The 26,842-nt window shown below is 36.5% G+C and overlaps 1 protein-coding gene across 4 annotated transcripts in view; it reads left to right on the forward strand.

Annotated features, from left to right (window-relative positions):
• The window catches only part of LOC135200012 (peroxisomal membrane protein PEX14-like), a 38,892-nt gene extending 13,661 nt beyond the window's left edge, over window positions 1–25,231 (forward strand). For 3 of the 4 annotated variants that reach the window (XM_064228220.1, XM_064228221.1, XM_064228222.1), the window contains 8 exons: window positions 1,916–1,980; window positions 3,137–3,280; window positions 8,371–8,541; window positions 10,617–10,772; window positions 12,490–12,587; window positions 19,888–20,005; window positions 21,807–21,876; window positions 22,746–25,231. In XM_064228220.1, the coding sequence (XP_064084290.1) occupies window positions 1,933–1,980; window positions 3,137–3,280; window positions 8,371–8,541; window positions 10,617–10,772; window positions 12,490–12,587; window positions 19,888–20,005; window positions 21,807–21,876; window positions 22,746–22,897 (957 nt within the window). In that variant the 5' untranslated portion in view covers window positions 1,916–1,932 and the 3' untranslated portion in view covers window positions 22,898–25,231. The remainder of the gene's footprint in view (window positions 1–1,915; window positions 1,981–3,136; window positions 3,281–8,370; window positions 8,542–10,616; window positions 10,773–12,489; window positions 12,588–19,887; window positions 20,006–21,806; window positions 21,877–22,745) is intronic. The other variant, XM_064228223.1, reaches the window with a different exon arrangement.
• Window positions 25,232–26,842: the final 1,611 nt, after the last annotated feature.

Below are 26,842 nucleotides of genomic sequence, written 5' to 3' on the forward strand. Positions count from 1 at the left end.
CAGGAACTTGACTAAGAAGGCACTCTTTCTTATTGCACTAGCTTCTGCTAAGCGTGTCAGCGAATTGCACGCTATAGACAAAAGAGTCGGTTTCTCTCAAGGCAATGCTGTATTTTCGGTATCTTTGACCTTTCTAGCCAAAAATGAGAATCCTTCTAATCCCTTGGGCCGAGGAGTTTTGTGGTAAGGAACTTATCTGATTTGGTTGGACATGAGGAGGAAGAAAGGCTCTTATGTCCAGTCAGGGCTATTAAGCAGTATCTGTTTACCACTAAGGGTATTAGAGGACAATCTTCTAAGCTCTGGACCTCGGTTCAAAATCCCTCTCGTCCTCTTTCTAAGAATGCTATATCGTTCTTTTATTAGAGCTTATCAGGGAAGCTCACTCGCAGTCCGAGAACGACCAATCTTTCCGTTCTGAGAGTTAAAGCTCACGAGGTTAGAGCAGTGGCAACTTCTTTAGCATTCAGAAAGAATTTATCTTTAGCTTCGATTCTTCAGAGCACGTTCTGGAGATCGAATTCGGTTTTTGCGAGTCATTATCTCAAAGAGATAGAAACGGTTTTTCGAGAATTGTTAAAACGTTAGGTCCGGTGGCGGTTTCTGGCATGGTGTTGGGAGAAACGGCACAGGGGTCGTCACTCTATGCTAACTTTTCACCTTGAATAGGTTGTCGAGTTCAAGGGAAGCTGGGGGTACTGAGTACCTGGGATACTCACCAGTCTGTTAGGTCAGATTTTACAATGGTTGGGTATATATGTTTTTAAATCTGGTGTTGGTGACAAATGTTTTATATGATTGAATTTCTGTCTTAGCCCAGGGCAAGGGCAATCTTTGTTGTTACTATCCTCCGTCAGTCAGCCTTGACTCGCTTGAACTACGGAAGGATTCCACTCCTGTAGAGGCTAACTTTGGTCAAATTCCAATTCCTCTACAATAGTAAGAAGAGCACCGACCAGGAGGCAGTACAGTCTGCTGTAGCTCTCTTACAAGGTAAGGTACAACAGACACCTTGAGTGTTTACTGGTATTGCAATAAATGTAACCATTTAAAAATACTAGTGGTCCACTGAATCCCACCTTCCCATAAATGTGTAATCAGCTCTATAATTGTTCGGTAAGACACTACAATAAAAATGAAATTTTCATTATTAAAATGAAGTTTTATTATTGTATACTTACCGAACAATTATGATTATACCCACCCTCCTCCCCTTAGGTGGACGGACGGCAGAAAGAATTGGATTCACCTGGGCAGTTGTACCTGGTTCTCCCGCGAGTGGAGGGAGATGACGTCATCACCACCAGTGTTGGCGACGCCGACGCGCTAAATTTGAATTTAGTATCCTGCCGCTCGTGGAAATCACGGCTCTAATTGTTCGGTAAGTATACAATAAAACTTCATTTTTAATAATGAAAATTTCATTTTTTCTTAGGATTTTTGATGATGTTCCGGCTTATGACAATTTTTCGGGTTACAGCGCGTCTCAAGAACAGAACAACCCCTGTCGTAACCCAGGGAGGGACTGCCTGTATATATATATATATATATATATATATATATATATATATATATATATATATATATATATATATATATATATATATATATATAAATCCAAGGCGGGTCAGGGAAAGGCACTATCCATATGCATTTTATTAAAATATATGCCGACGTTTCACAACTCCACATAGTTGCATTTTCTAGGCTGCAAACAAGTGAACATGGCAATCAATAAACTGACCCGCCTTGGATTGTTCTTCGAGCTGTTGCTCCGGAAATTGGAGTTATATATATATATATGTGTGTGTGTGTGTGTGTATGTATATATATATATATATATATATATATATATATATGTAATGTATATTGATTGTGTGGGGATGGTTGTTACTTTATTTTCCTTCTTTTTCAGAATGTAAATAGGTCATCATGAGTACAGAAACAACAGAAGAACCACAGATCTCTCGTGAAAACTTGGTATGTTCAAACTTGGTTTGGTATCATTTTAATTAAGATTTTCTTTTATAGGAAACACTGTACAGTTGGCTTCTTGAGATTCAGTGATCACCATAAACTAAGGAACCATGAGGCAATTCCAGAATGGGAATGAGCAGCTGTTGGCAATTTTGAAACTATGTCACTAAACATGTAAACATGAGACAAAAAACGTGTTAAATGCTGACAAATTAATGTTAATGCATATTGAATATACACATTGTAGTGTTGCTAGATATCTCCTTGTCTTACCCTGATGTGTACCAAATTTCATGAAGCCAACTCTACCATTGGATAATACTGTACTCTTGTCATTGTTAATCACTATTTGTACTGGTATTATAACTATAGCACTACACATACATTGACATTTATGTACTTGTATTAACAATAAGATGTCCTTTTTTTCTTGTCAGAGTAAATAGGTATTGAATTTCAGGGAAAGCTTGTGTAGTTGAGTGAAGTTTTGGGATTTGATCTCTACACCACAGTGCCCTTTTCTGGCAAGAAAAGATCCCCCAAAATTGTATTTTAAAAATAACATAATTTGGAACATTTTTAGCTAATGACAACTTTAGTATTGTAACTGCTCATCCTGCTCTCACTGAACTTACATTAGATCTCCCAAGCTGTCTTGGAGTGTACAACACTTCAGCGTATCACTATCAAAGTTGTACGAGTTAGTCCCATACACTGAAGTCCCTCTCTCCCCTTCTGATGGAATGCCTGCTTTTGTTAAATAGAGAGAAAAGTTTCAGATCAACATTGATAAGGAAATGGTGTACATACAACTTTTTATGGATGGTCTTCATTCACTTAGTCACAGAAATTTAATGAATAATAAATTAGTTTAATTAGTAGATGGTTTGCACTTTCAGGTATTAAAGTTACAGACTGGTAAGACAGCAATTCAAAGAAAAACAATCCTCATTTCTTCAACATGTTACTGTATTTCAAAACTTCTGTATTTTTAAGGGTTTAATTTGATCATTATACTAAATATGGTACTTAAAAGTATGATACAGGTACATACATGTTTATAGTAGTCATTAAATTGTGGTACAAAAATATTTGTGCTATTACAGTATTCGTTATTTTTTTGTAGTATGATGTGTAATTTATTTCCATGACATTCTAGATTGAAGAGGCAGCCAAATTTCTCATGAACCCAAAAGTTGCTCAGCATGCAGATGAGCAAAAGTCAGCATTCCTTCGGAAAAAGGGCCTCACTGAAGATGAAATTCAGGTCGCATTTGCCAAAGCAAAAGCCAACATGCCTGCTGTAAGTATAAAAACATTCTATTTGTGTTATGACCTTTGCCAAGAGTATTTTCTTGAGATTTTAATGATTTGGATAGAATGCTACAATGGTGTGCCCTGGCACTAGACAGCTTTATTATCATGTAGCATCTTGACTTTTTTCATGGCATAATAACACTTCTTTGAATATCCTGTGTAATCTTTTTTTTCATAACCTGCTTTGATGGTTTAAGTAAAGTATGGTACAATATTTTATTGATTGTAATGTGGTATTTTTGAAATTGATTTGCATCTTCTGCTCTGAAAGTTCTTATTTGGTTAGTTTAGAGCAGAAGGTGAAAATGAAAATGAATTTGAGAGCAATTTATCTGAAGTTTAAAAATCTAATTTTATTTTGGGAAGGATCGTTCTAGGAAGGATTGACTTGAATGACGTTATTAATGATGTTGGGTCTGGGCTTCTTCACACATTGTCATATTCATAGGAGGTCCGCTCTCACACATTTCATAAAAATGTCTATTGCATTAATTTCGTATTTGACCTTTTAATCTCTTATTCTTCCCTTTGCAGTTGGGCAGAAGTTATTGATGAGTTTATGATCATGTGCATTATTATTAATTTAGTTAGAGCAGAGAGCAAAATGACTTCACTCTCAAATGGCTGTGAAGGGTCTGTTTTTTTAACATTAGAATTTTGATTCAGTGTCATATAAAATTTTTAGAATTATAGAGATAAAAGAGAAGATTATTACAAATTTTCCTTAGTGGACTTAAACTTTGTATGAACTTTACATTCTTTTTGGTATAATGAATGTCACAGCCCAACATTGAGTTTGATTTGGCAGAATATATTATTAGATTCATTGTACATGAAGGTAGAAAAATGGGTTTCGAGAAGATCATTGCTGGAATGGCTACATTTGCTTTGGTCATTGTAGTTGCAGCTATGGTTACCTCAACATTTTATTTCCTTTAAGACCTGCATGAGCAGGAATCTAATTTTTGAGCATCAGTATTCATAGCATTAGTAGTAAGTAGTTCTAGGGTTTATGGAAACAATTTGGTATTTCCATTTATTACATAGAATAGATTTATCGAATAAGGTCCTTAACATTTTGTCCTAAGGCAGTAAGTCATTAGCACAGCAGATTTCTCATGGTAAAAAGGCTGGCAGCTTGTTTCTGTGGTCAGGTCAGCTGACACTATGGTCAAGATTTTGCTGTTGAGGTTATGATAGGAATTCTCCTGGATAATGTTATAAGAGGATTTGAGCTTTCTTTTCTGCGTTTCTTTACGATACATAGATGACATCTGTCTTGGTTGTGTTGATGTAGGGGTTGGTAATTCTAGGAGGACATTGGAATTAGTAGACCATGTTCATCTACATCAGGGCATCCTTCACACATGGGTGAAGCCTGGATTATGATACAGGTAGTCCCTAGTTAATAGGGGCGGTGCCCTTCCCAGCTGAGCACTGATAACCGAAAATCATCATTAACCAGAACATTGCAATAATTATGGTAATAAATGGCGTCTATAATACTGTAAGCACCGATCAGCACTAATTTACCACTTAGCGGCACTGAAAATCGCTTACCAACGCCGACAAAATGCCTACAGATGCCAGTAAACCACTTAATGGTGCCAAAAATCACTTACCAGTGCCAAAAATCTTGTTAATAACATTCTTAGCCAAGCATCGTAAAATCGAAACACCATTAGCCGATGCCACTGGTTAGTGGCGACTGCCTGTACAGTATTGAGCAGATCTTGTTCATCCCCAGTGTCCAGAGGTCATATATACTTGTTCAAAGATCTTTCTTGGTTGGTGCCAGTACCATCTATCAAGGGCCTGATTTTAGGGTCATTGTCCTTGTTAGTATACTGATTGTTTACCAGAACTTGGTCTACACGGTCAAGATCCACCAAGAGGAGCATTGGGTAATAGCTCTCCAAACCTAGGTACACCTCACTTGTACTGTTCAGGGTACACATTGTACCCATTAAGGCAGAGACTTGATGTAACTTCAGTTGTCATTCTGCTGTGGGTCTGTGCAGCTTAGACATTAAAGGAAGGGAACTTTCCTTAATACATTAATTTTTCATGTGTTAATGGGGGACTTTACACACTTTTAAATTGTTTGTTGTAGTTATTGTTTTAGCTTAGTAGGAACATCAAATGTTGGTACAATGACAGGAAGAGGGCGGGCAATAGCTGACCTTATGAAAACAAGATGAGTAGATATTCTCTGTGTACAGGAGACAAGATGGAAGGGTAACAAAGTTAGGGAACTTGGGGAGGGGTATAAGATATTCTATAGCGGAGCAAATAAAGAAGGCAGAAATGGTGTTGAAATAATTCTGCCAAGTGAAATGAAGAAGGAAATCTTTGAAATAAATAGAAGAAATGATAGAATTATCTGGCTCAGGCTGATGGTTGAAAATTGCACTGTTAACATCTTGAGTGCCTATGCACCCCAGATAGGAGGCTCAGATGAAGAGAAAGATCACTTCTGGTCGGACTTAGAGGAGGAAATGGAAAAGGTACCAGCAGATGAAAGATGCCTTGTCGGCGGAGATGTAGGCCAGAATAACCATGTGATCAGCCATATACATGATGGATATGGCTATGATGAAATAAATGCAGAGGTTGAGAGAATTGTTGATTTTGCTGTGTCCAAGGATATAGTACTGGTGAACACTTTTTTTTCACCAAGCAGCAAGAGCCTCTAGTTACGTACAAAAGCGGCAGAAGGTTCAGCCAGATAGACTACTTGATGTATAAGAGGAAAAATTTACGCGAGGTAAAAGATTGTAAGGTCATACCAGGAGACCATGTGAGTATTCAGCATCGTTTGGTAGTGATGGACTTGGTTATGGAAATTGAACAAATATGGAAGAAAAAAAGAGAGAAGCAGAGAAAAGGTGGGAGGGGTCCCAAATGGAAGAGTACTGGATGGCCTATAAGGAAGCAAATAAATTAGCAAAGAAAACTGTAGCAACTGCTAAGGATAGAGCATATGATCAGCTTTACAAAGAGCTAGATACCAAGGAAGGGCAAGGAAAGATCTTTAAACTAGCACAAATGAGAAATAAGAGTAACACAGATAAGACAGATTAAGGATGAGGATGGAAATGTACTGAGAAATGAGAGAGACATAATAAGGAGATGGGAAGAATATTTTGATGCCTTATTGAATGAAGAAAATGAAAGATTTCTAAGAGGAGATGGACACAAATTGTGGACCAGTCACAAAAATAACAAAAGAAGAGATTAGAGTGGCACTGCGAAAGATGAAAAATAGTAAAGCGGTGGGACCGGATGTCATACCTGCAGAAGCCGGGAAGGCTCTTGATGAGGAAGGAATTGACATATTGTGGCAGTTAATGAAAAAGATTATGGAAAGTGAGACGGTACCCAAAAAATGGAGAGAAAGTATATTAATCCCAATATTCAAAGAGAAAGGGGACATACAGTGTTGTGAAAATTACCAAGGAATAAAGCTCATGTCACATACACTGAAGGTTTTTGAAAGAATTATGGATGAAAGATTACGGCAGCAAGTTTTCATCGGTAGACAGCAACTAGGATTCATGAAGGGGCTCAGTTCTGTGGATGGTATTTTTGCTCTGAGACAAATTATGGAAAAGTACAGAGAGAAGCAAAAGGTCTTGCATATGGCCTTTTTAGACCTTGAGAAGGCATATGACAGAGTACCACGTCAGGAAATATGGAGATGTCTCAGGGAGAGAGGAGTGATGGAGAAGTCTGTCAGAATGATCAGGGAGATGTATAGAAATGTAAAAACCAACATCAGATCCACAGTTGGAAGAACAGAAAATTTCCAAGTTGGAGTCTGACTACATCAGGGATCCGCTCTGAGCCCACCTCTGTTTAACATCATCTTGGAAGCGCCTCAGCGGCGTGGTTGCTATGGTATTAGCATCCCACCTCGGTGGTCGCGGGTTCAATTCTTGGCCATTCCATTGAGGAGTGAGAGATGTGTATTTCTGGTGATAGAAGTTCACTCTCGACGTGGTTTGGAAGTCACGTAAAGCCGTTGGTCCCATTGCTGAATAACCACTGGTTCCATGCAACGTAAAAGCACCATACAAACAAACAAACAAACATCGTCTTGGATGTGTTAACAGAGGATGTAAGGGAGGAGCCACCATGGTGTCTGCTCTATGCAGATGACATAGTCTTGGTAGCCAAAAACAGGGAAGAACTGGAGGGGAAGCTTGAAAGATGGAGATATGCCTTGGAGAGTAGAGGTTTAAGGATGAGCAGGAAAAAGACAGAATATATGACAACCAAATTGGATGGCAACCAGCAAACAACAATCAAATTAGGTGGAGTAAACATCAAAAGGGTCCATAAATTCAAGTACCTTGGCTCAGTGATTGACAATGAGGGGATCATGGAAGAGGAAATTAACAACCAGATTCAGTGTGGTTGGAACAACTGGAGGAAGGTGTCTGGTGTCATATGTGATAGGAAAGTGCCTATAAGATTAAAGGGCAGAGTGCACAAGGCAGTGGTCAGACCAGCAATGACATATGGATTGGAAGCAGCATCGCTAAAGAAAAGAGGGCAGAAAGTTGGACGTAACCGAGATGAGGATGCTCAGGTGGATGAGTGGAGTAACCAAAGAGGACAGGATTAGAAATGAACATATTAGGGGTACAGTAAAGGTCACTGAAGCATCAAAGAAAGTGCAAGAGGCAAGGTTAAGATGGTATGGCCACCCGACGAGAAGAGAAGGGCAACACACGGCAAGAGAAGTGACGGACGTGGAGGTGGATGGAACACGAAGGAGAGGAAGATCTAAGACCAGGTGGAGAGATTGCATTAGAAGTGATATGAGGGAGAAGGGAGTACTGGGGGAAATGACACAGGACAAAGGTAGACGGAAGAGACTCATTCAAAACGGCGACCCCGAACAGGGATAAAGCTGGGAATAAGAAGGAAGAAGAGTTATTGTTTTTGCTTGAATATTTTGAGTAAAGTTGTTTTTTGCATGGACAGAAAAATGAACACTATTGTAGTCAAGAAAGATTTCATTTCAAAACTGGTGTACATATCCCTCTCTCTCTCTCTCTCTGATTTTAGGTTGCTTCAACAGCTGGACAAGTAGCTCAATATGTTGCTCCAGTAGGACCACCTGTTCCATCTTATCATCCTTTGTCACCACCTCCAACTATGTGGATCAGAGTCAGGGATATTTGTAATTTTGTACTCATTATTACAGGTGCATCATATGGTGCATATCATATATATAAGGTAAGCATTTTTCATATTTGTTTCTGTAATTATGGTTTTCCTAGCTCCCTTTTTTGGATAGTTATGTCATAGACTTAGTATTTTAGAGTAGTGCCAACACCAGTAATTACCAGATTTTACATTATAGAAGCTAGGCAAATTCTACCTGGGTGATACTTTGGAGATAGTGAGAAGTCATTTTGCTCAAGTAACTGTAATTTAAGAAGAATCATGCATACCCTCATTACTTGCTTTTTTAGGTAATGGAAAGTGTTTCGTAAGAATCAAACTTGACTATGGTAAAACACTTGGCTAAATTCAGTAGGGTGAAGTGTCCATGTAAGGCAGTGGTATGTTTTCAAGGAGTATTTATGATAATCATACACTTTAAATTTCCCTCAAAACAGTTCTAAAATATTTCAGAATTTCAAAGTTCATCGCATGTGAATGAATATTATGTGAAATGCTTTCTTAGGTAGTGTACCAACTTAATAGGGTTATCAAAGTTGCATTAGACATCATGTGGTGATGAACACAATACTGAAAGAAAACAATTTCAGATATTTTTGTCACATCCACGCTTCAGCTTAGCCCTTTAACGCCGATTGGACGTATTAAACGTCGATAAAAATTGTCTGTTGGGTGCCGATTGGACGTATGGTACGTCAATATAAAAGTTTTTTTTTAAATTCATGGGAAAATAGTTATAGGCCTACTAGGTGAAAACTTTTGAATCACGCGCCTTGGGGGATGCTGGGAGCTCACGGATCAAGGCGTTGTTTTGTTTACAATCGTTACCCAGGTGCACAAGCGCGAATTTCTTTCTTCTCGCACTGAAAAGCATCAGTGACACATCTCAGAAATTATTTTGTAACTTTGACATAATTTTTACACCATTTTATATTAGCTGTTACATAGAGTATTATATATGAAAATGTGCGCAATTTTATGTAGAATACAACAAAAAACAACTCATGGTTGTAGCTTTTATCAGTTTTGAAATATTTTCATATAAATAACGATAAGGGCCAAAATTTCAACCTCCGGTCAACTTTGACTCTACCGAAATGGTCGAAAAACGCAATTGTAAGCTAAATCTCTTATATTCTAGTAATATTCAATCATTTACCTTCATTTTGCAACAAATTGGAAGTCTCTAGCACAGTATTTCGATTTATAGTGAATTTATGAAAAAACTTTTTCCTTACGTCCGCGTGGTAACTCTTCCAAAAAAATCTGAAATTTTTTCGTCCGATTGTCGTAATGTTTGCGCCATTTTAAATTAGCCATTACATAAAGTTTTATATATGAAAATGTGCACAATTTCATGTAGAATACAACTAAAAACAACCCATGGTTGTAGGTTTTATCAGTTTTGAAATATTTTCATATAAATAACGATAAATAGTAAAAATTTGTCCTTTGGTCAACTTTAACTCTACCGAAATGGTCGAAAACTGCAATTGTAAGCTACAACACTTACAGTCTAGTAATATTCAATCAATTATCTTCATTTTGCAACAAACGGGAAGTCTCTAGCACAATATTTCAATTTATGGTGAATTTTTGAAGACCGCTTTTTTTTACGTCTGCGCGTTACAAATTCTTGCATCATTTTGTGATAATATTTTCTCTGTGTTGCCTTGATCATTTTACAATGTGTTATATACCAAAATGATCGCAATTTAGTGTACAATACAACAAAATAAAAATTAACTTGGTAGCTTTAACCGTTTTGCTCACAGCGCGACTTGTATACAATTATATATTAAATTTTTTTTCTTGCTGTCATATATCCCAATATTAATATATGATAATGATATTTTTTTTCATTTCTGATGGTTGCATACTAAACTTCAGGCAATGACAAAAAAATGAACTCTTAATCTTGAAAACTAAGCGTGCTGTGATTTTTTGAAAAAAACATTTTTTCCGCTTCGGCGCTCACTCGCGAACGCCGCCGGCATACGGGAGACGATTTTTAAAATACCGCTTCGGCGTTTAAGGGTTAGTAACCCCATTAGCATACCATAAATCAGAGAATTATGTAAAAAGTATAGGAGTAAGGATTTCATAGTAGTCTTTACTTTTCCCAGAATTACATAGGTCCACTTTTGACGGGCAGGAAGCAGAAGTCTGTTGAAGAAAGCATGATTGAGCTACAACAGTCTGTAGTGTGTGTTTTGAAAGAAGTACAGACAACACTTTCCTCTCTTGAAAAAACACTGAGCATTCAGAGTGCTCGCATTCAGGTGAGTTACTATACCATTATTGTCCTTTTGAATGCAAGTGTGTCTCTTTTGAGTGTAATGGGCTGTTAGCTAACTCTTGCTGTAATCTAATTGGGGTTTGATGTTCGTTTAGTAATTTAGAATTCAGGTTTGCCTCTGCCAAGGTATCAGTTACCTTTTGCTCTTGGTTCTTTTTGAGCAAATACATGTTAGTGTAGTCATGACTTGAGTTGTATGCACGTACTTCTGACATTCTCATTTACAGTGTCCTTTATGTAAGGGCCATCAGTGTCTGCTTAACTTGTTATTTTTTTAAGGATTGGCCCTGCATTCAGTGGTACAATTACATTTAGCAGCATGCCAAAAATCAGTGTTCTGCTTGGTCTGCTGGTGAGGTGTCAGGTTTGTTCCAATGTGTCATGACTGCAATTTGACAGTTTTTTGTGATGAAACTTCTACCTCCTTCATATCTCCTCCCAATGCTGTGATGGGTGCATGCTGAAGTAGGCCTTCTCCAGCATTGAATCAAACTGTTTTTGCCAGAGTACTTCTTTTGTCGTCACATTTGATTACCCTTCCAAAGTGTCCTCCACCTAATGGTAGGGATCTGTCTATCATGTTGTCTGCTGCTTCATCTCTCGTTCCGCCAATTCTTCAACTCCCATACAGTGTCTTGCTCAGGCTGGGGAGTTATCCTTGATGTCAGTTCTCCGCTCAGTTGATGATTTAGTAGTCAGGCTTAGGGGAACAATTTGCCTACAATTCATGATCATTTTCTTGCTCTTAATGACTCTGGACTTTTTATTGGCACCTGTATGTTCATACACTTTGGCCCCTGGATCTTTGGCTGTTGCAGCACGGTATTATTAAGCTACTTTAATACCACAGGTGATTAAGATTCATTTATTTTTCATCTTATTCAAGAACTTTGATGTTTCCTCAAGCATTGATCAAGAGATGAATTCTGGTTGCTGAGATCAGTCAACTTTTTACAATTTCATTCAGTGTTACAGATCACTTGTAGGACATGTTTTATACAGGGTCACGAGTTGCAGGCAGGCAGGTGATCAATCTCGCAATTCCACTATTATCAATCCTACACATTGTCGAAATCAAACACCAGTAAAGCCACTAAATTAAGGGAGAGAAAAAACAATTCCTCATGCTGAAGGGCATATTTTTTGTCATGTTTATACATTGACTTATAAATTCACAGGTACTTGTTACCTATCTTTATTAGACTAAGAGTGTAAAATTTGAAGAAGAAAATCGGCTCACACAAGTAGTAATTCATAGTAAATTAGGTTTGTCCTTTGTATGGACCCAAAATTTTGTACATATGTACTTTACGGTGAGTGCATTGCTTTCCAGAATAGACTTTCTCCTTTCCCTCTTATCCAGTTGCCATGGTCTTTCCTTTGTTTGCTTTGATTTTAAGTCTCTATTCTACACTTTCATCTTTTAAACATTCTTAAGATCATGTTCTTTGCTTTTGGTCTGAGCATAGATGGGCTGTGGATGTCAGTTTGACTGGAACCTCCTCTTTATCTTTAAGTTGATTACTCAAGGGACCTTTCACATATTCCAGGGACTTTGTATCTGCTAATTTGATTTTTATAGCTGTAAATTTTAGACTTTTTATGACTCCCTTGTATAATTGAAAGATTTTGGATATGACAGATAACTGGCTGGATATGTCAAGTTTTTAAGTGACAGTAGATGACTTGTTGCATTCCAGGCACTTAGTGATAAAGAAGATAAAAATCATCCATCCCTTCACCAACTGGAGGAAATTAAAACTGAAATTACATCACTAAAAGGACTTCTTATTAACAGGTGAGAATAGAACAGGTAATTTTCTTAATATCGTTTTGCTTGTGTATCAGCAGGTAAGTCACAAGTGAGGTGTTGTAATTAACACGTTGTTTGCACATGCATGTTATGTTGTTGTTAATTTGTTACTGTATATTACTAATATGTAGTACAAATTTCTACTTGTGATTTGTGGATGTTATTCTGTCTTTTAGGTAAAGAGCCTTCATATGTGGACTTGGGTGTTGCCTGTGACCACGGATGAGCACTTTACTGAAAATTATTTTAAGGGTGTACACGTAATCATGGAATGTGTGTTAACAGTATAGAAATACATCGCTAGTTTTGATTAGTTTCATATAGTATTGTGATCATGAGATACTTGAATGCATGGATATGAATACTCTGTTGCCTGTATTGGGAACAAAGGGTGCAGTTATTGTTGATGATTGTCATATAATTTTAGTGATAATATTAAAATTGTGGTTCGTTTACATAAAGTGGACTGTGATTATTGCAATAGTAATATGATTACAGGCACTGTCATATATCATTCTGATAAAATAAGCTCTTTGTTTCTGTGTCACTTAATTATTATTTGGCAATAAATATTTATTTTTATTGTGTTATATGATTAAGCCTTTGCTTGTCTTTTGTTTCATTTGCCATTCTTGTATGTGTCTGTAAGACTTCTTGCTTGACCACCTTTTGTTTATTTGCATAAATTTAAATGAGGCTGCTACCTTCCCTTTTGTTGTATAACGCTGAGGGGATAGAAAATTATGTTCAGACCTTTCATATATGTACTTTTATATATCAATTTTGCCTAAAAAGACCAAGGTCAAATATTATTCATTTAAGATACTAAAGATTCCAGTATGTAAACATTACCAGGTAGTTTATAATTTTTTTATTAAGGGGTTTGTAATGAGTAGATGATGATTACATACTGCAATTCCCCCAAAGCTTCACTGATGATTACTTTCTCCATAGTACTTTAGTTTAGAACTATTGCTCACATCATGATGAGGTCTTTATAGTTAGTCCCTATTAATAATAATATAGTTAGTATGAAAATGTTCTTGAAAATTATTTTAGTATTAAAGTGCTCTTGGAAATTATTTTAATAACTGTTGGCTAGTCCTATGGGTTTATGAGATGGGTTAATGGGTTTAGCAGGTATTTGAGGTAATTAGGTAAGCCCTTGTCCCCTTTATTCATCCCCTTCTTCTCTCTCCTCTCACTTGACTGGCCAACTTCTTTAATTACACTTTACTCTTATCTTTGGGCTAACACCTTTGAGAATCAAGAGGTGTGGATGGTGGTGTTATAAATATTGATAATTGGCAAGAAAACTAGTCAGTTTTTTCTTTGGCAATTTCTACAGGTTTTGTTAATAGGTGGTTGAATCCTGAAGTATTTTAATCAGAAAGTTATTTTCAATTTACACTGTTATGTTGTTCATTTGGGTAAAAGGATGCCCATAATAACCATTAACAAGTTTCTATCGTTTTGAGTTCTTGGTTTTACAACATCTCTTCATGGGGTGGAACTTGAATAAACAATTACCTACTTTTAGACATGTCATAATTAACCAGATACTGTATATGAATCAGTACAAGATGTGGCAGTCCAGGGTTAGGGTAAAATTTACCCCAAAACAAATCCTCATTGAGTAGATCACCAATAAAATGCCATAATTAAATATGAATGAGTTTTGAAGTGTTTATTATGTATTTTTGGCAACTTTGAGAACATTTTCAAAGCATTGGACCTTGTTATGGTAGAAATGTGTAAATATGAATGATTTTTGGGTATAGTACTTTATTCAGAAGTAACTGATCATGCTGTGTGCAGTAATTCTAATTGACTGGATTTGGTACTCGAAGTGACAGTGATGTGGTGCCATGGTCAGAAGTATGGTAAAAGAGGATAAAATGATTAATCTTGAACTTACTAAATATATAAAAATCCCTTGAGGCATTATTCCCAATGATAAATATTATATTAACAGTTAGATGAAAAGTTACTTTCTCTAGAATCGTACACACCTGTAGACTTGTCAGTTTCCTGCAAGAAGTAAAGTGATGTCATTTTACATTCCCACTGTAACACCTTTTCTGAGCACTTTAATGTAGCACATCTAGATCATATTGGGTACAAACCAGTGCTTTTACTTTAGCTTTCAATCATACTATTATAAAGTAGTTTAACCTGACCACAGAGGCAGATTTCCTGATTGTCTTACCAGAAGATCTAAACTGGAAGCAGGAAAAGTTGAAGAATTGAGGAGCTAGGTGAAAAGAGAGTAAAGGGATTGCAGTGAATAGAAAGTAAGGAATAATAAGCAGTTTAGATTTGAGGCCAAAGAAATGCTGTGATGGATGGCACACCATAGGTAATGTAATCACAGGATGTGTGTAACCGACCTGGAAGGAGAGCAAAAGCATAAGTGTTTACTCTCCAAGCGGTTAAAGAAAGACTAACGCGTCACAGGATACTGTGCATGCTTGCTAACCAGCTCCTACCTTGTATGCTCAGGAGTTGCCAGATCTCACAGATTCCTAGCTATACAATCTCTGATTATTTTAACCAGTTTCCAGCTGGTGCACTTAGATTTATCCTGTTGTTAAGAACTCAGGTTTGTTAGCTATAAAAAATACAAATTGATTAAAACTTTGTCATTTTTTTACTGAGAAGGAAAATGCACTCACTCATTAGGGAAGGTTAATTAGCACCTCACATTCCACACCCACTATTTGCAGTCATCTTCAGTTTCCATTCGGACATACCCCATTTATGCCAGCCTGTTTTATTATGAAAAGAACATTACTCTGTGCCTGGATGTACCTATTCTGACTCTTCATCCCTCATTCAGTAGTGCAAGTGCAACTCCAAAACATTCACAGCTGACTGCTTTACCCCATTGCCTTTGTGATGGTTATGGAGGAGTTATGGAGTTCCATTTGACAACGTCTGTGTGTGTGTGTATAAGAGAGAGAGAGAGAGAGAGAGAGGGTGTAATTGCTGTTGGTGAGTTCTAGGTTGTCTGCTGGTGCTGTTAAAGATTAGTGTTTTGTGCTTTTAGTTAGTTTTTCGTCAGTCTTTGGTCAGAAGCTGTGATAATCAGTAGTGTTGACAGTGGTCTGTGAAAAGTGTTGAGGGATTGGTTAAGTTATTTAAGTACGTGTGTGTGTGTGTTTTTTTTTTTTTTTTTTTTTTTTTTTAGGTCAATTGTCCTGCGTGTATGCTGTAGTGTAAAGAGGAAAGTATGACTGGGGTGAGTTGGGCAGCTGGATTGATTAGGTTTATGTGGGGGGGAGTTAGCCAGCTTGTTTTTATAGCTTGTGATCCTGCCACATTATTTTTTGGCGCTCAGACAGGGACTGATGGTGCGACAGCTGCAGGACGATTGGGGCATTGAATTGTGTGATTGATGGAGAAAGTGAGGATGGAAGGGTTGAAGGAGATAGAGAGGCTGAAGGAGGAGCTGAGGTTGGCGAGGGAAGCTTAGGAAAGATTGGAAGTGGAGAATGAGAGGTTAAGGGTAAAGTGTGAGGAGCTGAAGAGCGAATTTGAAGAAATGTTGAAGGAATGGGGTATTGTTCATGTGTATTCTACTCTATATATGTCCAGTGCGAATGGTTTGGTGGAAAGGACTGTTAGAATGATGACTGAGATTTTGCGAATGATGAGTAAAGGTGACAATGATTGGGATATGTATGTAGGACGTGCAGTGTGGGTATATAGCGCCACACTGCAGAAGAGTATAAGTATGTCTCCTTGTAAGTATGTGTTGAATTTTGAAAGGATTGTTAGGCCGCGGTTGGGTCTGTCAGAGAGTGACTGAGATTTGTGGAAGAAAGCAAGTGAAAGGTTTGAAAGTTTTAGGATTGGAGATAAGGTGTTGAAAGAGGTGGTTGAGAAAGGGAGAATGAATGTGAATAAGGTAAGGGAGAAATTTGAAGGGCCTTTTGAGATTTTGGAAGTGGGACCAAGTGGATTGAGTTATGTGTTGGGGAAATTGGGAGTCGATGGGGGTGTGGATGAGGTTAGGGCACACCATAACCAGCTCCGTAAGTGGAAGGAAATACCCCAGTATGTTAGGGAGAATGCGATTAATGAGTGGTTGAGGGTGAATAAATGTGAGCTGAGTGTCAGTGAACAAATGGGTCTGGAAGATCGGCAGTTGGTGTTGGTTGAGTATGGAAGAAAGCGGAAGAAGATAAGGCAAGGGAATGAAAGGGAGAAACGTGAGCTGCATGATAGAGGGGTTAGTGTTAGGGTAAAAATGACGGATAAGGCATGTAATACAGATGACTTGAGGGGAGGAATGATACATATAGCGTATGTGGGTTTGAATTGTCAAGGTTTAGTGAAGTTTCACCAGGAAGGGAATCAGGTGGTAAGGATGTAGTTGGCAGTATGAATGAGTCTCTTCAGGAGTTTGGCAGGAGTGTAAATGAGGTAATACGAGATTTGGTGGCAGAGTTACGAGAGAGATTCGGACGAGTTGGAAGGGGTAGACGAGATAGTGAATGGGATGTGGGAGGATGGTAGTGAGGGAGATAGTAATGGTAGTCTGACTGGAAGTGGTCTGGGAGAAGTTGGTGGCGGTGCAACTGGGAGTGTGTATGAGGGCCCTCACTTGTTTGTGTGTGTGTTTTTTTTTTCTTCTTCTTCTTCTTCTAGGTATAGGTCAATTGTCCTGCGTGTATGCTGTAGTGTAAAGAGGAAAGTGTGACTGGAGTGATTAGGTTTATGTGGGGGGGAGTTAGCCAGCTTGATTTTGTAGCTTGTGATCCCGCCACATGGTTACTATCTTTCTTCCAACTTTTTTCTTGTTCTGTGTTTTCTGGTTAATTCTGCATCTGCATCCTATCTCATTTTCATAATTTTAGTAATTTTAATAATTTTTTCATTTTAGTAATATTTACTGATTATTTTGGATTGCAACTTTGAATTGCCAAGTAAACAGACTTTGATACAAGTTGATTTTATGTTATTAACAGTAGCTTAGGGTTTTCTATTTGCATTAAGTTGATTCAATTTGTCGTGAGTTGTTTATTATAAATAGTAATGTTGTAAACCCGTGCAACTTATTGTTTTTAAAAGCTTTGATAAGAATCTTAGTTGTACTAGCAAATAGAATAGTATAGGAATTTATTTTCCTTCCCTCTTTCAAATGTAGTATACTTCCACTGCAAAAGGAGTCAATATTTATTTTGTTATTCTGTTTATACCTATATCATAACCACAAGTAAGTTTAAAGTTATTATATTTTAATTTTTATTCTTTTTGTACCTAGCCACTGTTAGTGCAAGTAAGCTGAAAGATATCCATTGCCATTGTTGTATCCCTTTTCCTATTCCCTTCTTTTCCTCTTCCTCTCCTCCCCTATATTTTTTTACCATTCTTTAGGCTTCCATTATTGATTACTGACTTTCTCAGTTGGTGGAAGAAATATTGCCCAAGTTTTTGTTGTTTTAAGCTTTTTTTTTTTTTTTTTTTTTCTGATCCTTTGCCTATACAGTGGCAACTTTTCTCTCGACAAACAGGCCTTTGTTGTATTCATCTTGTATATTGCTTGTTATTTTATTTTCACTTTAGTGTTCATTAAATTTTCTTTATTGCTCCTTTCATCCATATTCTCATGTGATTCTTGTTTCATTTCCCATTACACACCATACAGCAGAATTAGGACTTTTTCTATGAACTGATTCCTGATTCTTCATGCTATAAGAGCTTGGAAGTGGTGTTCCTAGGAGGAGCTGCTGTGCATGTAAATGATCTAGTCCTAACATTAGAATCTGAAGAAGAGTAAAAAATGTTGAGGAGGTAGAAAAGCAAAATAGTGAAAATTACCATAAGCTGAGTAAAGGTTTTGGTGATTTTAAAGGTTGTAAAAAAAAATGATAGCCAAGAAAGTTTCCATGTGATTGCTGGGGGAAGATGAACCCGTATTGTGAATTAAATATTTCTTGGGAGATGCTCAGTATTACACAATATACATGGAGTCCCTCAAGAAGAACAAATGAGGGAAAATAGAGAAACATAATTGTGGTAAATTGAGAGGTCTTAAAAGAGGTAGAACATTTCCCTTACCTTGGTTGGACATACTGGACTGGAAGTGGGATTTAGAGAACAGGAAGAAAATGATTAGTAATAGCCCGGAGGAAATGAAAAGGGCAGCTAGACTGTAGGCAAATTAAAACAACCAATTATTCTAGAGCAGGGGTTATCAACCTTTGATGACTCCAGAGCCCCAATGAATTGCCCAGTATGGTTCCAAGCCCCCTTTACTTAAGTCCACTTAAGTCCTATTTGTTGACAATATAACTTAATGTACGTACTTAGTTTAATGCATATACTTTAGGTACAGATTGCTAGGAATAGAACATACAAGACGAAAGTATTTATAGTTTTATATAGTTATTTCCAAAATGTTCCCGTTTATACATTGACACATTAAAATCAAATATATACCAATATCCAGAGATCAAGTCCCATACCCCCACATGTGGTTCTCATACCCCCAAGGCGCATGGCTACCCCTGGTTAAGAGCCCCTGTTCTAGAACAAAAACGTGTGAATGGAGAGATTTGGTGCACAGCAGCTAAAAAATTTGCTGAGATCTCATAAAGGATTGAGGTGATTTGGATATATTGTGAGGAGGAATTTGACACTTAGTCTCAAAAGTGTTAGAATGGAAGTAACATGACAAAGACGTGTAGAAAGTCTCAAAAGTGTTAGAATGGAAGTAACATGACAAAGACGTGTAGAAAGGCTTAAGAAATCTTTGAGAAAGGGGATAAGGTAGAGACCTAGAACTGATGGGATTTCAGGCATATTGTGTACAGGATGGGGGAGAGTAGAGAGAACTCATTCAACATAGAACCCTTCAAGGGAAAAATTGAGGCGAAAATGTTCTCCAATGATTGAAGGAACTGTTGCCATGCCAAGACTCAGTGCTGTGGTTTTTCATTGAAGATAAGAGAAAACCAGTAAGGCATTCCATGATTGATTTGTCAGATTTTAAGCCTTATGATTCAAACATCTTCTGTAGTGATTAATGTAGCTTGGCTCTTCTGTCTTGGTATTATTATTATTATTATTACTGTTATTTTTATTTAGTTTGACCCAACCTCTAAAGTGATTTATGTAGGTCTCACATGGGTGGCCTTAGTCTTGGTATTTGACCTAATAATGCCTCTGAAAGTTTTTGTCTTGATTTAGTTATAGTCACATGCACTTTTAAAATGCTTTGAGAAGTATTTCATGACAATCTTTTAAAGTTTGCTTCTTCTTTTTTTTCTTTAATCAGGCGTACATTTCCATCCACCCCAAGCATGTCACCATCCATCCCATCATGGCAACTCAGCAAGACAGCGGAGAAGGCCGTGGAAAACACTGCTATCACTTCTTCCACTTTGCCCACCCAGGTATGAGATCATGTTTATTTACGTATTATTATTATTAGTATTATTATTCAGAGGATGAACCTTATTCATATGGAACAAACCCATAGGAGCACCATTGACTTGAAATTCAAGCTGCCAAAGACTATGGTGTTCATAAGGAAGCAACAGGACGAAAGGGAAAAACAAAAAGAAGTGATCCCACTTATTAAAAATAAAAAGTGAATTAATAAATAGATAAAATGTACTAAAATGCAAGGAGAATAGCATTGGGATAGTAATACACTGCATCTATATTTGAACTTTTAAATTCCGATTGCCAACATCCTCAGGGAGACTGTGCCACAGTCCAATGGTGCGAGGAATAAAGGACCTCTGGAACTGAGAAGTTCAACAGCAAGACACATCGACTTCATAAAAGAAGATTTCTTTCCATATAAGCACATCAAGAGATTATCATTACCAAAATTGGTTCTTAGAATAGCAGAAAAATATGACTGTTTGGTTTAGTGCTAAAGGAATTGGTGGTCTTTCCAGAGGGAAGGGTAGCAAAAAATTACATAAACCTGCAATAAGGATTATTATTACTGATTCTTTTAACCGGATCAGTGAGGATAGAAGGGAGATAGGAGGGAAGAAGCAGTAATAGACCTATACTATTTGCAGGGCTGTGCAAATCATAACTTGTTATATGTGAGATACAGATGAATGTTATCTGTTATCTGCATGAGAGAATTAAAACATGTTTTCTCAGCAGAACAGCGACTGATTATAAAAGTACAGTGTGTGCTGAATTGCATGAGGTTGTCTTATAAGTAGAAATTATGATTCATCCTCAGATATTCTTTTAAGATTTTCCCAAAAGATTTGTTCTGGTATCAGCAAATGTATTGCCTTCTCCTCCATCTTTATTGAACATTTATTACTCACTGCTTTAGGAGCAAAAGCAAGACCAGTTTTTTAGTGTCTTTTTTTTAACAAATGGAATTATTGAAATTATTATTTTGCTATTTTGCCCCTTCAGGGATCATATTTCATTTCTTCAATGCGATTCAGAATTGTAGTTATCTCACCAAGGAGCAAATTTTTTATATTTCATTTTTGTAATGGTATTTAATTTTCTTTTTTATGTTTTTTATATTTAATGTCATTTTTGTGTTTTTGGTATTTAATGATATCCAGTAGCATAAAACTTAAACCATGTAAACCTATTATGCATATGGGGGCATTAAATGTGATAAGCACTTTGTTAATGTGGGTCACATATTGTGTCAAAGTGTAGGTAAAATGAACACTGTTTTTATATTTTACTGTTTTTATGAGGCATCTTTTTCTGGATTTATCAAGAAAGTGTTTGAGTAAAATAGTTAAAGTTCAGTCATGAGTTTTCTAACTAGCTTTGATAATCTCTCCAAATTCTTTACCCTCATGGTGTAGAATTTCTAACAGATTTATCACTCCATATGTGAAAATTACTTTACAGTATGTATAGTGTGTATATACATTAACATCTATTTTTTCAATGGGTTCTTTTCATTTTAAGGACATTTTCAGGTTACCTTTACTAAATTTTACATGGACAAGAAACTAAGAAAATTTGAGAATAGTATTTGAGAGTTATATTCTTTAATAAGAAGCAGGAGCAAGAAAATTAGATGAAAAAAAACATGGTAACTAGAAACTATAAGTCCAAGGGGAAAATGTATGTTTTTTCTGTGGGAGGGAGTATGACGAAGAATTAACAACAAGTTATTGAACAGCCTAAATGATTCAGTTTTTTCCCAATACAGTATGCACAGTAATAGCCGCCTTTGTTTTTACCAAGCAGGATGAAACCGTAAAGCTTGAAGAAGTTGAGACTTCTGCAGATAAAGTAGACAGTGAACTGGTTTCAGGTAAGTGTATATACTATTGAAGGTTTTGTTGCTGAATTGCATTTCCTTCTGTCATGAATAAATTTCAAAGTCTGTGTGAAACAGCATACTAGTACATTATACTTTAACATATTATCTTAGTATTTTAAAGGTAGACCCATTAGAGTGAATGTGAGTAGAAAGAACTTGGGATTCTAGGCTGGTAAAGATTGCCCTTAATTTGGGGGTATACTCCCATTTCATCGGCATCATCATGTCATTATCATTCTGCTGGATTAGTTTTGGTGGCTGTCATTTTGTCCATCTATGATTATGTTGTATCCGAGAACAAAGATTCCATTTTGGTTTCATTTCTTCAGTTTTAATAGAATGGCTTTGGTGATTTTTTCTGTTTCTAATGAACCCTACATGATCAATGCAACCATGATATATAAATTTAAAGTTATTGCTAGTCAAATACCATTCAAGTACATCCTTTCAGTAATAGATTCTGTGAGTTTTGAGGTGCTCATCAACAGGAAATGTTCAAGTTTGAAAGGAGTTTTTCTTAGCACCACCTCTTGCCATGCTTTCCTGCTTGGTGTAATTTTTCTTGCAAATACATACTACATAAAACCGCCTTGATCATGGGTACCTTAATCTCCAGTTTTATTTAGACTTGTTTTTTTTCTTAAGAACAAAGCATCCTCAACAGCTGATATGAGAGAGAAATGGGAGACACCCCTTTTGAGGGTTGACCCATACCGACCTTGAATCACAGGCTCAAACTTAATGAAAAACTTTAGTAATAGGCTCCAGTTAGTTAATAGTTTGTATTCTCTGTAATGAATTAAACAAAAAAGCAATTTTAAGGGTCAATGTGTATGAAAAGTTCAATTTTCTATTCAAAGATGGTGGAAGTGGCGAGTCTGGCGTTGATGTAATCGATGCTAATGAAGAGGATAGTCCCCCATCTTCTGCAAGAGAAAATATGCTGAGCGTTGGCGAGAGCTTTTCCCTGGCAGAATCACTGGGAGATTCCTCAGATGAGTTGTCTCCGTGATCATTGGTCATGATATCTAAAATGGCTTTGCTGCTTGGATCCAGTTTCTTGTGATCATAGTTTAGATGCTCAATACTCTATTGGATTTCAGAAATTTATTTTGTTAGGTCTAGAATTTTATATATGTATATGCCATATGCAGCATACTTCAATATATACAAAATGTTTGTTTCACTTGGTTGAGGCTGATTTTGTAATTTATGATTTATTGTTTTAGTGTACAAAAAGAGTTATGAAAAGATGATCATGAAAATCTGCGTATTCTAAAATTGATTCAGGTATTAAGTATAGAAACATTCCCCACCTCATGTTTTCAGTTATGAGTAGAGCACATCTACTGGTACATAATTTTATAAAAACAATGAGTTGCTCAGTAATGATGAATATTGTTGTAAGTTTATTAATATGTTGTTGATTAGTTGTGTAATGTTTGGTGAAGAATTATTTTCTAGAGATATCAGTCATGGGTTATATTTTTTTTTTCATGCTCTCTTACTTTACGCACAAGAACACACACACAGTGTTTTCAGTTGTTTAGTTATTATACTTTTGATGGGTCTCTTTATACATATATGTAATTGAAAGAGTTATCTTTTATATTGGACTTCAGATATCCAGATTTTCAGTGAAAGTTTGGCAGAAAGATTATATATTTTGCTGTTGTCTGTGCAAATAAAAATGTTTTTTTTTTTCTTAGTATGTGACAAGACTGCTAACCAGTTTGTTATTCTATTCTAAGCATTTCTTCAATTTTCCCTCATATACATATATGTATACATATTTATATATAAGTATTATCAAAACAATGTCTGATAGTGTTTTTGGGATCTTTTAAATTAATTGCTGTAATCTACTTATATATCATGATGGAGAAGCTTAAAAATTTTCACCAAGATTTATTTTATTGCATGATGTTAAATTTACTCAGCTCATTTGGTAGATTTTGCTGTAATCTACTTATATATCGTGAGGAAAAAGCTTAAACATTTTCACTGAGATTTTATTGCATGATGTTAATTCACTTAGGTCATTTGGTAGATTTTTGCACAAGATAAGTCCATAAAGATGAACTACTGTACTTTTTGTTTATAACTGAGTTGCAAAGTGTGAGGACCACAGTGTTTAGTTTTAAAGAGTAAGGGGCATTGCTTATAGCATAATAATGTGCAATGTAAATAGTGGCAAGCTGAATAAGGTTTAGAAAATCAGAGAGATTGAAATTCCATACAAAAGAAAATTGGGAGTCATGCGGCAGGACAGAGTATGTATATAGATGGGTAATGCTGAAGAAGAGATGGAGATCATTTGGACATGTCCTTTGCACCTCCTCGGAGAGTTTTATATAACTATGTTAGAGCTGAAGAGTGGAAAGATCCAGACCCACTTGACCTATAACTATGAGACAGAAGAATGGAAATTAGAGGATCTGTGTGAAAGTTAAAGCACTAGGAAGATAGTGGTGGAATTTCATTGAGGCCCTTTGAGTCTTACAATAGTGGAGACGACAATGAGTATACGGTAGTTTCCCCTCAGAAAAAAATAGTATTATTAGTGTTATGAGTGTAGCAGCTGCTCTCATATAATCTTATTCTTATGGAACTAGCTAGAAGGCCATGAATTTGTGTTGTCTCAAAGAATAGTGCCTATATACTAACAAACGGGAAAAAATGGGCAAAGGAGGAGTAAAACTGATTGCAGTATATTTTATTGATGAGTAACAATAAATTTAAACTTGGAAAATTATAAGAAAGTTGGATTCTATAGATTCTTTTCAGGCAAGGGCATTCAAAATGCTAGGCTGTGAAAGGCTATGTTCCTGATGCTGTGGTACTTTATAAGGTGTAACTACATTGGAGATGGTGTAAGGTAACTGAATAAGTTTACTTTAGATGGCTCAAAAGCACACCACTAATAATAACAGAGCAGTACTCTAGTCAGTAAATAAAAACCTTGAATAGATGGGAGATGGGTCCCCCTGAAATATCCCTCTATTTAGAACAGTGTTCATTTTATATTTTTAGCAGTGATGGTTATCACTTAATGAGAACCATATGGAAAGCCTGTGTAGAAACAAGGTTTACTTCATTAATAGAGTGAGTTTCAACTTAAAACTGCTTTGAATTTGTTTAGTATTCAACTTAAAACTGCTTTGAAATTCTTTAGCATTCCAAGAGCTATAAAAAATTAGTTTAAATATGTGTCAACCTCAGGAGTAAGCATTGCTGAAGAATTTTTTATATCCAGATATGCAAATGGCCTACCTCCAGTAAATTTCATACTTTGCATTCAACTGTAGGCCTTATGTACTGTACGTATTATTAAATATCCATACAATTCTTACTCATTACTACCTTTGGGTTTTCCTATTTAAGTACAGTATTCTGTTTTACAGTTCCATAACGTGTCCACCTCATCTGTCGCTCCCAACACCAACCATATGCACCAGTTTGTTGCGCACCGCTCTTTTAGTAAATGTACGCAAGACTGAATTACATATCTTAGGCTACTGCTGCTAGAGAGCTGGCGTAGTGGTTGTGAGCCTTCAAAGACTTCACATAGGGTTTGGGCTCCTCAAGGACATAGCCTCTCCTTGCTGACTCCCCTCCATATGGATTTGTCTTTGTTTAAGGTATTAGAGCTGTGTCATCCTTCTTTATATCAGCTGCTACCTTATATTAGCTGCCATTTTGATGGCAAGTTTCTTCTTCCCTAAGTTTTTCCTAATTTCTCTCAGTTGTAAGAACTTCATTTATTTCTTCTCAGTTGTGAGAACTTCATTTATTTCTTTGTGTTTTTACATTTCACAAGTTGTCTTTGTGCTCTCTCGAGTTTTTTTTTTTGTCAAGATGGATAGCGTTTTCAGCTGGGCCTAATGACATTTAATTTTGTCTTTTGTTTTGCTGTTTCATACTTTGCATAATGTTGGAGAAAAGAAAGGGCACCATTAAGATTTATTGTTTGTGGTATATGTGCAACTTGGTTGCCTCAACTTTGTAAGGTTTGTTATTGAAAAATATGCAACATTCCATGGTAGTATAGTAGACTTGTGGCAAGCAGCTGAGTGTGTTCTTATGATATTTTCTTTACTACATAATCTAATGCAAGTACTTCTCTAATTATGTGATGCATGGGACTTGTCCATCCTTGCATGGTGTGTTGTTCCTGTACCTGGGGAAGTTCTCCTTTCAATGATTTGGGTAATGTCTGGTCACAAGGTTTCCCAAGTATATCCACATTTGATACCTCTAGCTTGGGTTCTCCACAAACTGAATTGTAAGGTAATTTTCTTGGACTTTTATTTGGATATTAGGGAAGGTGCTAAGGTGTTGCATTTTACAGAGTAGGCTTTCAATTTCTACAGATAAGGTGCAACTAAAGCTTCTTAATATGGTGGTTTAGTATGTTTTGGGTGGAATCCATACAGTGCACTTTTTTATTTTATTTAATTCACAGCAACTGGAGTTAATCAGATGATGTTTTTGAAAATAAAATTGTTAAGTTTCAGACAAGGAGCTGTTAGGAACACCACTTCTAATGTGCATAATGAACATGAATATTTTCAGTTATATAGCTACTGTTGCTACTGTTCTGTAAATTGAAAAAGTAATTTCGAATGGAATATATAGTTTAGGCCAAAGGCCAAGCACTTAGACCTATGAGGTCATTCAGAAATGAAAAGGAAATTAAGAGTAGGCAGGTTTGAAAGGTGTAACAGGAGGTAAACCTTGCAGTTGCACTATGAAATAATTGTTAGCAGTAGGTGGATAACAAGACGGAAGAAAGATAATATGAAAGGAAGTACAGTAAAAAGATTGAAAGGGGTTGCAGCTAGGGACCAAAAGAATGCTGCGAAGAATCCTTAATAATGCCTACAGTGCACCTGACAGCACTCCCTTCCTACAAGGGAAAGAGTAATCTGGAAAACATTTAGTCGTGTAAGGAAAT

The sequence above is a fragment of the Macrobrachium nipponense genome, chromosome 26, assembly GCF_015104395.2.
Source record: "Macrobrachium nipponense isolate FS-2020 chromosome 26, ASM1510439v2, whole genome shotgun sequence".
Lineage (NCBI taxonomy): Eukaryota > Metazoa > Arthropoda > Malacostraca > Decapoda > Palaemonidae > Macrobrachium > Macrobrachium nipponense.